The 12,700-nt window shown below is 46.5% G+C and overlaps 2 protein-coding genes across 2 annotated transcripts in view; one reads left to right on the top strand and one right to left on the bottom strand.

The window, feature by feature from the left end:
* LOC121878101 (collagen alpha-1(X) chain-like) overlaps positions 1-11,236 on the top strand; it is a 32,136-nt gene extending 20,900 nt beyond the window's left edge. The window contains exons 2-4 of the mRNA XM_042384093.1: positions 9,797-10,195; positions 10,330-10,741; positions 11,174-11,236. Coding sequence (XP_042240027.1) covers positions 9,797-10,195; positions 10,330-10,741; positions 11,174-11,236 — 874 coding nt within the window. The remainder of the gene's footprint in view (positions 1-9,796; positions 10,196-10,329; positions 10,742-11,173) is intronic.
* Positions 11,237-11,472: 236 nt separating this feature from the next.
* LOC121878100 (uncharacterized PPE family protein PPE62-like) lies at positions 11,473-12,435 on the bottom strand. The gene has a single exon (XM_042384092.1). It carries the CDS (start codon positions 12,433-12,435, stop codon positions 11,473-11,475), a length of 963 nt encoding a protein of 320 aa, XP_042240026.1.
* Between the last annotated feature and the right edge of the window lie 265 nt (positions 12,436-12,700).

Here is a 12,700-nt window from a genome sequence, read left to right as displayed (position 1 = left end):
CTGTATGTGTGTGTGTTTATTATGTCTGTGTCTATCTTACGTCTTCTTTGCTCTACTCTTCCTCTCATACTATTTCTTTCTCCTTCCATCTTCCTCCCACCCCAACCTTTCTCCCTCTCTTTCATATTTCCTCGATACTCCCTTTCTCTTCCATCCCTCCCGCTGCCCTCACACACTCTTCCCAACTCCCTCCCCATTTACCCCCTTTCTTCCTCTCCTCTCATTTCTTCCTCCTTTTCTTCCTTCATGCTCTCTATCCTTCCTCCTCCACCTCTTCCTACACCCGATCCTTCCTTCCTCCACCCTTTCCTTACACCCGATCCTTCCTTCCTTTTCCTTCCCATTTCTCCTTTCACTCCTCCCTCCCACTTTCTTCCCTCTCCTCTTTCACTTTCCTCCTCCTCACACATTTCTTCCTCCTTCTTCTGTTATTTTTCCCTCCTTCATCTCACATTTTTTTCCTTCTTTCTGCTACTTTCTCTTTCTTCCCTCCCTCCTTCTACTTTTCCTTCTCCTTCTACACTTTTCCTCTCTGTTACTTTCTTTTCCCTCCTCCCACCATCCTGCTCTCCTCCTTCCTTCCTCCCTTCCTCCCTCTCGTTCTCCATCATCCATATCCATCATAGATAAGAGGAAGGCACACACCTGTTTTTACCTGTGATTAAAACAATGGTCGTCTTTCTAAGCTTTTCCACAGGTTTCTTGAAGTGCATTATAATGATTCATTTTCTTTTATCCAGGAGTGTAGGTTAGGATTGTGGGGTGGTGGTGGGGGTTAGGATTGTGGGGTGGTGGTGGGGTTAGGATTGTGGGGTGATGGTGGGGTTAGATTGTGGGTGGTGGTGGAGGATTAGGGATTGTGGGTGGTGGTGGGGGGTTAGGGATTGGGGTGGTGGTTGGGGTTAGGGATTGTGGTGGTGGGTGGTGGAGGATTAGGGATTGTGGGGTGGTGGTGAGTATTAGGATTGTGGGGTGGTGGTGGAGGGTCAGGATTGTGGCGTGGTGGTTGGGGTTAGGATTGTGGTGGTGGAGGATTAGGGATTGTGGGTGGTGGGGTTAGGGATTGGGGGTGGTGGTGGGAGATTAGGATTAGGGTGGTTGGGTTAGATTGGGGGTGGTGGTGGAGGTCAGGATTGTGGGGTGGTGGTTAGGGGTTAGATTGTAGTGGTGGTGGAGGATTAGGATTGGGGTGATGGGAGGATTAGGGATTTGGGGTGGTGGTTGGGGTTAGGGATTGGGTGGTGGTGGGAGGATTAGGGATTGTGTGTGGTGGTGGGGGTTAGGGATTGTGGGGTGGTAGGAGGATTAGGATTGTGGGGTGGTGGTGTGGGGTTAGGATTGTGTGGTGGTGGGAGGGTTAGGATTGGGGTGTGGTGGGGGTTAGGGATTGTTGTGGTGGTAGAGGAGGTTAAGGATTGTGGGTGGGTGGTGGGGGGTTAGGAATTGTGGTGGTGGTGGAGGCTAGGGATTAGGGGTGGTGGTGGGGGTTAGGGATTGTGGTGGTGGTAGGAGGGTTGGATCAGGGGTGTGTGTGTTAGGGATTGTGGGTGGGGAGGATTAGGGATCAGGGTGGTGGTGGGGGTTAGGGATTGTGGTTGTGGTGGTGGGAGGGTTAGGATTGTGTGGTGTGAGGCTAGGGATTGTGGTGGTGGGGTTAGGGATTGTGGTTGTGGTGGTGGGAGGTTATGATTGTGGGGTGGTGGGGGTTAGGGATTGTGGTTGTGGTGGTGGTGGTTATGGGATCAGGGTGGTGGTTGGGGGTTAGAGATTGTGGTGGTGGGATGTTGTGATTGGTGGGGTGGTGGTGGGGGTCAGGGGATTGTGGTGGTGGTGGTGGAGGTTGATGGATTGTGGCAGTGGTGGGGGTTAGGGATCAGGGGGGTGGTGGTGGGGTGTTAGGGATTGTGGTGTGGTGGTGGGAGGTTAGGGATTGTGTGTGTGGTTAGGATTGTGGTGGTGGTGGTGGAGGGTTGCTTATCAGGTGGTGTGGGGGGGTTAGGATTGTGGGGTTGTGATGATTAGGATTGGGTGGTGGTGGTGGAGTTGGGGATTGTAGGGTTGGGGGTGGTTAGGGATTGTGGTGGTGGTGGAGGGTTAGGGATTGTGTGGTGGTGGGGTTAGGATTGTGGTTGTGGTGGTGGGAGGTTGGATGATTGTGGGGTGGTGGTGGGGTTAGGATTGTGGTAGTGGTGGTGGTGGAGGTTATGATTGGGGGTGGTGGTGGGAGGATTAGATCAGGGGTGGTGGTGGGCTAGATTGTGTGGTGGTGGGAGGGTTATGATCAGGTGTGGTGGTGGGTTTTAGGGGATTAGGTAGTTGTGGTGTGGGTTTTCATGGTTGGGGTGGGGAGGATTAGGGATTGTGGGGTGGTGTGGGGGGGGTTAGAGATTGTGGTGGTGGTGGTGGGAGGTTGATGATGTGGGGTGGTGGTGTGTTAGGGATTGTGGTGGTGGTGGTGGTGGGAGGTTAGGGGTGGTAGGGTAGGGATTGTGGCAGTGGTGGTGGTGGAGTGGTTAAGGATTGGGTGGTGGGGGTTAGTTGTGGCAGTGGTGGGTGGTGGAGGGTTAATATTGTGGGTGGTGGTGGGGGTTAGGATTGTGGGGGGCGGTGAAGATTAGGGATCAGGGGTTGGGATTGCAAAGTGATATGTAGTGATTGGAGAAGTTGGCATGGTTAGGGATTGTGTTAGGTTAGGTTAGGTTAGATCTGTTTATTTTAGGGGTTGTGTCTGGTACTATTATGTTATATTGTGAATAGATTGTTTATATGTTTAATTTAGTTAACTTAAGTTATTTTATATGTGTTAAGTTATATTATTAAACTAATTACCTGAACTATCATTAATTCTTTTGTCTTTAAACTATATTTTAAATATTATCACTGTGTACTTGAAAGAACCTTGCACGAAAATGAGAGAGAGGAGAGAGAGAGAGAGAGAGAGAGAGAGAGAGAGAGAGAGAGAGAGAGAGAGATTCAAACAAACAGTCTGAGAGTAGTTAGGGGTAGTGGGATGAATGTCCTCTGAGGTGCTGGATTCACTCCTGGCCCAGAGTTTTATATCATATGAGAGGGTGAAATGAATGAGGACCTTTGGAGGCTAATAGTGTATAACCCACCTCCTCATTCCTTCCTCCTTTCCTCATCCCCCCTCACTTCCTCCTCTACCGCTGTTATAAGGAGGCTTCTGCAATGATCGACTTGCAGAATATTAAAAAATTACTTACTTACATACATACATGCTACGCATGATACATACATGTACATACATACATACACACATACATGACATACACAAAGCATACATACATATACATACATACATACATGCGTGCAAATCACTGTAGGTGCAAGTGGAATAGTATGTTGATAATCACAGAAAGAAGAAAATTTCAGGAGTACAAACTCACCCCTGAAGATGTGAATTACACGAAAGCGCTTGGGAACTTCGTGTTTTCTTCTTTCCTTGTGGTTATCAGCATATACATACATACATACATACATACATACATACATACATACATACATACATACATACATACATATACATACATACATACATATATACATACATACATACACACACACATACATACATACATACATACATACATACATACATACATACATACATACATACATACGAGGCCATCAGACCTTAAGGTAATCATTTGAAGGTTTAATAAAGAGTTAATTTAAAATGTTTATGATGGAGTGCCGGGAAAGTCGACAGCCGGATAGTGTGTTATGGAGGAAGGTGAAGGAGTCTCAGGCCGGATATTGTGTTATGTAAGGAGTCTTAGGCCGGATGGTGTGTTATGGAAGGAGTCTTAGGCCGGTTAGTATGTTGTGGAGACTGATGGGAAAAAAAGAGGGAGAACGTTTGAAGGAGCAATAAACCTGTAGTCTTTCCAGGTGTGCGCACTTAATGGTCTACCTTTAATAACTAATGAGCGTTGAAATGTTGGAAGTCAGGGAGGTTGTGAGGTTGTGAGGAGGTGAGGTTTGGGGTTGTTAGGTGGTGGAGGTGAGGTTGTGGGGTGGTAGAGGGAGGTGGTGAGGAGGTGAGGTTTGGGGTTGTTAGGTGGTGGAGGTGAGGTTGTGGGGTGGTAGAGGAGGTGGTGGGGTGGTGAGGATGTGGGGTGGTGAGGTTGTGAGGTTGTGGGGTGATGAGGTTGTGGGGTGGTGAGGTTGTGAGGTTGTGGAGGGAGGTTGTGGAGTGGTGAGGTTGTGGGGTGGTGAGGATGTGGAGGGAGGTTGTGGAGTGGTGAGGTTGTGGAGGGGTGAGGATGTGGAGGGAGGTTGTGGAGTGGTGAGGTTGTGGAGGGGTGAGGTTCTGAGGGAATGGAGATGAGGTGGTGATGCTGAGAGGTGGTGAAGTGGTTAGGTTGTCAGGTGATTATGTTTGTCAGGTGGTGTGGTTGTTAAGCGCTTGTGTCACATATAACCTGTGAACATCAAAAGACATTTTATATTCCCTCACCTTCACCTTCACTTTCCTCTCTCCTCACTCTCACCTTCACCTTCCCTCTCCTCCTGCCTCTCCTTCCTCTCCTCATACTCAGTCTTTCTCCTACCACCACCACCACCACCACCACTAGTATCCACCAGAACCATAGAATGCTCATCATCACCACTACCAACATCACCACCACCACCAACACCACCAACATCAACACTACCAACCACAACACTATCATTCCTTTCTGACTCACGACCCTAGACTCCTTTCAGCTTGCTGCCTCCCTACCTGCCCCCACCTCCTACCTGCCCCACCCTCCTACCTGTGCGACCTAGCACCTGGCCACCCTCCCTACCTGCCCCACCCTCCCTACCTGCCCACCCTCCTACCTGCCCCACCTCCCCTACCTGGCCGACCTAATACCTGGCCCACCCTCCCTACCTGCCCCACCCTCCTACCTGTCACCCTCCTACCTGGCCGACCCTATTACCTGGCCCACCCTCCTACCTGCCCCACCCTCCTACCTGGATCCCCTCCTACCCGGCCTTCGTCCTACCTGGCCCACCACAGCAAAATAAACAATGGTAAAAATCTCTTCTCCTCGTATCGGGAAATTCTTCTTCCATCCTTCTATCTCTCCCTTTCGTTTTCCCTCCCTTCCTCCCTCTCTCTCTCCTTGTCATCTTCCCTTCCTCCCTCTCTTCCATTCGCCCTAACTCGTTCCCCTTTTATTCTCCCACCATTCCTTCCCTCTCTCCTTCTTATCCTTCCTCCGTCTTTCCCTCTCATCTCCCCTCATTTCTCTCTCTCTCTCTCCGCGGTTGCCTCAACTCACCCAGACGAAACACAACATATCCTAAACCAAACAACAAACACAAACACACGAGGACCAACAAACACACCAGCCAATACTCGGAGGAATAGCGGCTGGCTGAGTTATTAGGAGAGGAAAAAAACGAAACCTGTGAAAACCTATAAGTTGTGTGTGTGAGAGAGAGAGAGAGATTCTGTTAAGTAATCATAAAGAGACAAGAACTAATACTACACCCCATAATGACTCTCCTGGTGTACAAATATTGCCACCTTCTTCTCCATCACCACTCTACCACCTTGCGTGTATCAGGGGACGACAATGTGTCTCTGATGACAGCTTCGGTTAAGAATTTATGCAGGACACGACTTTGAGCCCAGATGCATAGGGGATAAACCCAAGCAACCAGAGAGGACGAAGGGAAATTCTGACCAAGGAAATCATCGGTCGTGAGGCGTGAGGGCGTCGTCCAACCAAATATTGGGTTGATGTCCTCCCTGGCGTGACACATTCCCTATAAAGCAGTGAATTATGGTGTTTTTGACAAAGTCCGTCCAGTTTAATCCGACAGTGGAGGGGCATCGGTACAAGTTGCTCTTCATAGGGGTGACTCGCTCATCTGGTAACACGTGTTTACTGAGTGGTCGGCGGTGAGACAAGTACCAGGTATTTTTGTATTATTTTTTATTGAAAGAACGAAACCAACTTATTTTATTTAACTTATTTCATTTATTTTTATTATCTGGCTGTATGCTGTAATATTAGCCACACTTAAAAGAAAACAAAACATGAAAGACTTACTCGTAACTTTTTTGCAGTGGTCTCGGGAACTCTGGACAACAACGAGATTCGTGGAAATATTAGACCCAAGGTTCCCGGATTCACTATGGCTTCAGGCCGACGATACACTGTCTATTTAATTTACCCTTTACTGGAAATAATTAAAGATAGTGATGATTATTATCTCCAAGAACACCACCTGTACGGCCATGTAGGTCTAAGGTGAATGTTGGCGACACACACACACACACACAGACACACACACACACACACACACACACACACACACACACACACACACACACACACACACACACCTTGCTACAAACACCACCATAACAACACACACCATCATGGCCACACACCCCTCCATAGGAACGTACACACACACACACACACACACACACACACACACACTCACACACTCACACACACACATAAGAACATAAGAAAATAAGGAGTCTGCAATAGGCCGGTTGGCTTGTGCATGGCAGCTCCTGTCGAGAGTTACTACCACTCTCTATCATCCATGAATCTATCTAGCCTCCTTTTGAAACTTTCCAGAGTTCCCGCACTTACTACAAAGTTGCTAAGCTTGTTCCACTCGTCCACCACCCTATTTGTGAACCAGTTTCTTCCTATCTCCCTCCTAAACCTAAACTTATCCAACTTGAATCCGTTGCTCCGAGTCCTATCCTGCTCGGATATTATAAGAACTTTATCTATATCCCCTTTATTGATTCCTTTCACCCACTTAAATACTTCTATCATATCTCCCCGCACTCTTCGTCTTTCTAGGGAATGCAAGTTAAGTTTCTTTAACCCTATCCTGATATGGAAGGTTTCTAAGTCCCGGAATCATTTTGTCATTCTTCGCTGCACCGACTCTAGTGAATTTATATCCATTCTATAATAGGGGCACCAGAACTGAACCGCATAATCGAGGTGCGGCCTGACTAGCGCAAGACATAGTTGCAATAAGACCTCTGCACTCTTGTTACTTACACGTCTAGATATAAAGCCCAATACTCTGTTTGCCTATTTCGAACATTAACGCACTGTTTTCTAGGCCGTAGGTCCGGGCTTACAAGTACCCCTAGGTCTCTTTCACAAGTCGACTTCTCTAGGTTGATGTTGTTAAGACTGTATATATTGACAGTATTTGTTCTTCCAATATTAAGTACGCTGCACTTGCTGGTGTTGAATTTCATTTGCCATTTTTCAGACCACCCCTGCAGTTTATTTAGATCCTCCTGTAATGCATTTGCATCCTGCCCTGAATTAATCTGCCGCCCTATTTTGGTGTCATCCACAAACTTGCTTATGTCACTGCTGATCCCAGTATCTAGATCGTTTATGTAGATTATGAACAAGAGTGGGCCTAGTACTGACCCCTGGGGAACCCCACTGGTTACATGGCCCCACTCAGATTTAACACCATCTTGGCTGACCCTCTGCATTCTATCGGTGAGCCATGATTTTATCCAATTTAAAACTTTCCCCTCGATACCATGAGCCTTAATTTTTCTCAGAAGCCTCTCATGCGGTACTCTGTCAAATGCTTTGCTAAAGTCTAAGTAAATAAATAAATAACATCAGATTTAATAACACGTCATATTTTAGTGTCATCAACAAATTAACTTATGTTGCTGTCTATGCCGATATCTATGTCGTTTATGTATATTATAAATAATAATGGTCCAAGTACTGAGCCTTGGGGAACTCCACTTGTGACGTTGCTCCAATGGGATTTAGTGCTGTTAATGCTCACTCGCTGTTTCCTCTCCTGTAACCACGCCCTAATCCATTTAAGGATGTTACCTTTGATGCCATGTGCTTTTACCTTTCTAATTAGTCTTTCGTGGGGGACTCTGTCGAAGGCTTTGCTAAAGTCGAGATATGCCACATCATAATTGTGCCCCTCGTCCACCGATTCGAAAACTGATGAAAAGAATGTTAATAGATTAGTTAGACAAGAACGTCCGCTTCTGAAGCCATGCTGGGAATCATTGATCAATCGGTGCTTCTCCAGGTGATTTCGAATAGAGTTTGAAATGATTGCTTCCAGTAATTTGCCTACTATTGATGTTAGACTGATTGGGCGGTAGTTAGAGGATAGTGATCTATCCCCCTTCTTGAAAATCGGTATTACATTCGCTACCCTCCAGCTTTCTGGTACTACACCTGTTTTTACGGACATGTTAAACAACTTTGCTAAGGGCATACTAAGCTCTTCCTTACATTCCTTTAATACTCTGGCAAATATCTCATCGGGACCAGGTGACTTATTAGGCTTTAGTTTGTCTATTTGCTTACTAACATCGTTACTAGTCACTACTATCTCGCTTAATTTGTTTTCTTCACTATCTCTGAATAGAGTCAGTGCCTCGGGTATCATGTTAAACTTTTCGGTGGTGAAAACTGTTGAAAAATATTTAATCAGATTCTTGCTTATTTCTCTGCCGTTATCAGTTACCTCGCCGGTATCTGACTGTATTGGCCCAATCTTTTCTCTTGTTTTAGTTTGATACATTTGATAGAATCCCTTGGGGCTTGTCTTCGCCTCCCTTGCTATCCTTACCTCATTATTCCTCTTGGCTTTCCTTATCTCGGTTTTAACCCTACTCGCCAATATCTTATAATAATCCTGGAGGTAAATTTCGCCACGCTTTATCCTTCTACCTATAGCCTTCCTTTGGCCAATGATGTTCTTTAAATAATTATTTATCCATTTTGGGTCATTGTTGCCTGATCTGAGATTTTTGTATGGTATGTTCTGCCTTTGTGCATTAAGTAACTCATTATTTAAATTGTCGTGGAACTCGGCAATCTCAGATCTCGTTATCAGGTCGGAGTCATCTGTCAGTTTCACGGCCAAGAACGACACCCCCTCTCTCAGCTGACTCTTTTAACTGTCAAAGTTTGCCCTTCTGAAATCTGGTACTTTAGTGGAATTTTCCTTACGTCTGAACTGAAAATCTAACTGATATCTAATTTCTTTGTGATCGCTGTTTGCAAGTTCGTTCCCTACCTCGACATTGCTAATGAGGTTTTCTCTGTTCGACAGAACTAAATCGAGTATATTATTACCCCGTGTGGGTTCGGTTATATGTTGACTTAGGAAACAGTCCTGGATCGTCTCGAGAAAATCCTCTGATTCTGAGTTACCCGTAAGGTCAGTCCAATCTATTTGGCCAAGGTTAAAGTCGCCTACTATACAGACTTTGTTGTGTATGGAAGCCCTGCGCATTTCATCCCAGATAAGTCGCTCATTGACTCTTATCAAGATTGGGAGGTCTATATATTACTCCTGTGATTAATTTTTCCCTACCGTCGCTTAATTCTATCCAAATTGATTCTGTATTCCGCTCAGTTTTTATTTCCTTATTTATTTCACACTTCAGATTATCCCTAACATAGATTGCTACTCCGCCTCCTTTCCTGGTCTGCTCTATGTTAATTGCTTCCTTTATCATCAACGTTCATGTTATAATCCCCTTACCTGATAAAAAAACAGAAAAAAAAGATTAAGAAAAAAGAATGAAAAAAAAGAAAAAGAAAAAAAAGAAAAAAGAAAATGAGGAAAAACATTTATTCTTTCTATGGTAAACGACTTATGAAACACCCTGTACTTTACAAAGCTTTAAATCATAGGATGGTTCTAGCACTGCCGCTCACCAATATGCAAAACAGGTGTGAGAACAACGACTTTAACCCACTAAGGTCCCCCAGTTCCCAGTCAACAGGGTCCCCGGTTCCCAGTCAACAAGGTCCCCGGTTCCCAGTCAACAAGGTCCCCGGTTCCCAGTCAACAAGGTCCCCGGTTCCCAGTCAATAAGGTCCCCGATTCCCAGTCAACAATTTCCTCGGTTCCCCAGTCAACAAGGTCCCCGGTTCCCAGTCAACAAGGTCCCCGGTTCCCCAGTCAACAAGGTCCCCGGTTCCCCAATCAACAAGGTCCCCGGTTCCCCAGTCAACAAGGTCCCCGGTTCCCCAATCAACAAGGTCCCCGGTTCCCCAGTCAACAAGGTCCCCGTTTCCCCAGTCAAAAGTCTCCGGTTCCCCAGTCAACAAGGTCCCCGGTTCCCCGTCAACAAAGTCCCCGGTTCCCAGTCAACAAGGTTCCCGGTTCCCCAGTCAACAAGGTCCCCGGTTCCCCATCAACAAGGTCTCCGGTTCCCAGTCAATTAGGTCCCCGGTTCCCCAGTCAATAGGTCCCCGGTTCCCAATCAACAAAGTCCCCGGTTCCCAGTCAATAGGTCCCGGTCCTGTTCCCCAGTCAACAAGGTCCCCGGTTCCCCAGTCAACAAGGTCTCCGGTTCCCAGTCAATTGGGTCCCCGATTCCCCAATCAACAAGGTCCCCGGTTCCCGGTCAATAAGGTCCCGGTTCCCCAGTCAACAAATTCCCCGGTTCCCAGTCAACAAGGTCCCCGGATCCCAGTCAATAAGGTCCCTTGTTCCCAGTCAACAAGGTCCCCGTTTCCCAGTCAACAAGGTCCCCGGTTTCCAATCAACAAGGACCCCGGTTCCCAGTCAACAAGGTCCCTTGTTCCCTCAACAAGGTCCCCGTTTCCCAGTCAACAAGGTCCCCGTTTCCCAGTCAACAAGGTCCCCGGTTCCCAGTCAACAAGGTCCCCGTTTCCCAGTCAACGAGGTCCCCGGTTCCCAGTCAACAAGGTCCCCAACCATAGTGGGAGGACAACCATGGTGGGAGGACAACCATAGTGGGAGGACAACCATAGTGGGAGGACAACCATAGTGGAAGGACAACCATAGTGGGAGGACAACCATGGTGGGAGATATTGTATATCGATAGCGATATATGAAGTCGTATATTGCTTTTTCGTACTCTCAACCAGACCTCCTCCTCCTCAATCCCTTTCTCTTCTCCTTCCTCCCACCCATTATCTACCTCCTCAACCACCCCTCCCACCCTCCCACCCTCCCTTCCCCCCACCCTTCCCCCCCCCCTCTCTCTGATGACATAATAGCTGCAACATATCAACGCTGGATGATAACAAGCCACTGATTGAAATATTGTCGCTTTTTTTTCCTTTACTAATATGACAGAAGGCGTCCAGAGGCAGGTGATTATCTCCTCACTTATATTACCTTTCATCAGAGACTGACTTACTCCCACACCGCCCTGCGAGAGTCTGGTCCACCTAAGTTTAGTTCACCTTAGTCTGGTCCACCTAAGTTTGGTTCACGTAAGTCTGGTACACCTAAGTTTGGTCCACCTAAGTCTGGTACACCTAAGTTTGGTTCACCTAAGTCTGGTCCACCTAAGTTTGGTTCACCTAAGTCTGGTTCACTTAGGTCTGGTCCACCTAAGTTTGGTCCACCTAAGTCTGGTTCACTTAAGTCTGGTCCACCTAAGTTTAGTTCACCTAAGTCTGGTCCACCTAAGTCTGGTACACCTTAGTTTGGTTCACCTAAGTCTGGTTCACATAAGTTTGGTTCATCTAAGTCTGGTACACCTAAGTTTGGTCCACCTAAGTCTGGTACACCTAAGTTTGGTTCACCTAAGTCTGGTTCACTTAAGTTTGATTCACCTAAGTCTGGTTCACTTAAGTTTGGTCCACCTAAGTCTGGTACACCTAAGTTTGGTTCACCTAAGTCTGGTACACCTAAGTTTGGTCCACCTAAGTCTGGTTCACTTAAGTCTGGTCCACCTAAGTTTGGTCCACCTAAGTCTGGTTCACTTAAGTCTGGTCCACCTAAGTTTAGTTCACCTAAGTCTGGTCCACCTAAGTCTGGTACACCTAAGTTTGGTTCACCTAAGTCTGGTTCACTTAAGTTTGGTTCACCTAAGTCTGGTAGACCTAAGTTTGGTCCACCTATGCCTGGTACACCTAAGTTTGGTTCACCTAAGTCTGGTTCACTTAAGTTTGATTCACCTAAGTCTGGTTCACCTAAGTTTGGTCCACCTAAGTCTGGTACACCTAAGTTTGGTCCACCTAAGTTTGGTCCACCTAAGTCTGGTTCACTTAAGTCTGGTCCACCTAAGTTTAGTTCACCTAAGTCTGGTCCACCTAAGTCTGGTACACCTAAGTTTGGTTCACCTAAGTCTGGTTCACTTAAGTTTGGTTCACCTAAGTCTGGTAGACCTAAGTTTGGTCCACCTATGCCTGGTACACCTAAGTTTGGTTCACCTAAGTCTGGTTCACTTAAGTTTGATTCACCTAAGTCTGGTTCACCTAAGTTTGGTCCACCTAAGTCTGGTACACCTAAGTTTGGTTCACCTAAGTCTGGTCCACCTAAGTTTGGTCCACCTAAGTTTGGTCCACCTAAGTCTGGTACACCTAAGTTTGGTTCACCTAAGTCTGGTACACCTAAGTATGGTCCACCTAAGTCTGGTCCACCTAAGAGTAGTTTTATCATTGCTACGTGTACTCGATAGTGGACTCATTGTGTTATTGATAGTACAAGACAGAGTACATAAAAAATGAACCTATTCCTGTACTTAGGCTAGGGATCGAAGCCATAGTTATTTTGGTATGAGGCGAGTTCTTTACCCACTGAACCATTAAGAGAGAGAGAGAGAGAGAGAGAGAGAGAGAGAGAGAGAGAGAGAGAGTCCATTCATTAAACACTGAATTTTCCACAGGATTATTATCACTATATTTTTAACATACAACAAATAACA

The sequence above is a fragment of the Homarus americanus genome, unplaced genomic scaffold (genome assembly GCF_018991925.1).
Source record: "Homarus americanus isolate GMGI-L3 unplaced genomic scaffold, GMGI_Hamer_2.0 scaffold45562, whole genome shotgun sequence".
Lineage (NCBI taxonomy): Eukaryota > Metazoa > Arthropoda > Malacostraca > Decapoda > Nephropidae > Homarus > Homarus americanus.
The sequence above is the reverse complement of the archived record's forward strand: the minus strand, read 5'-3'. Positions and strand labels throughout refer to the sequence as shown.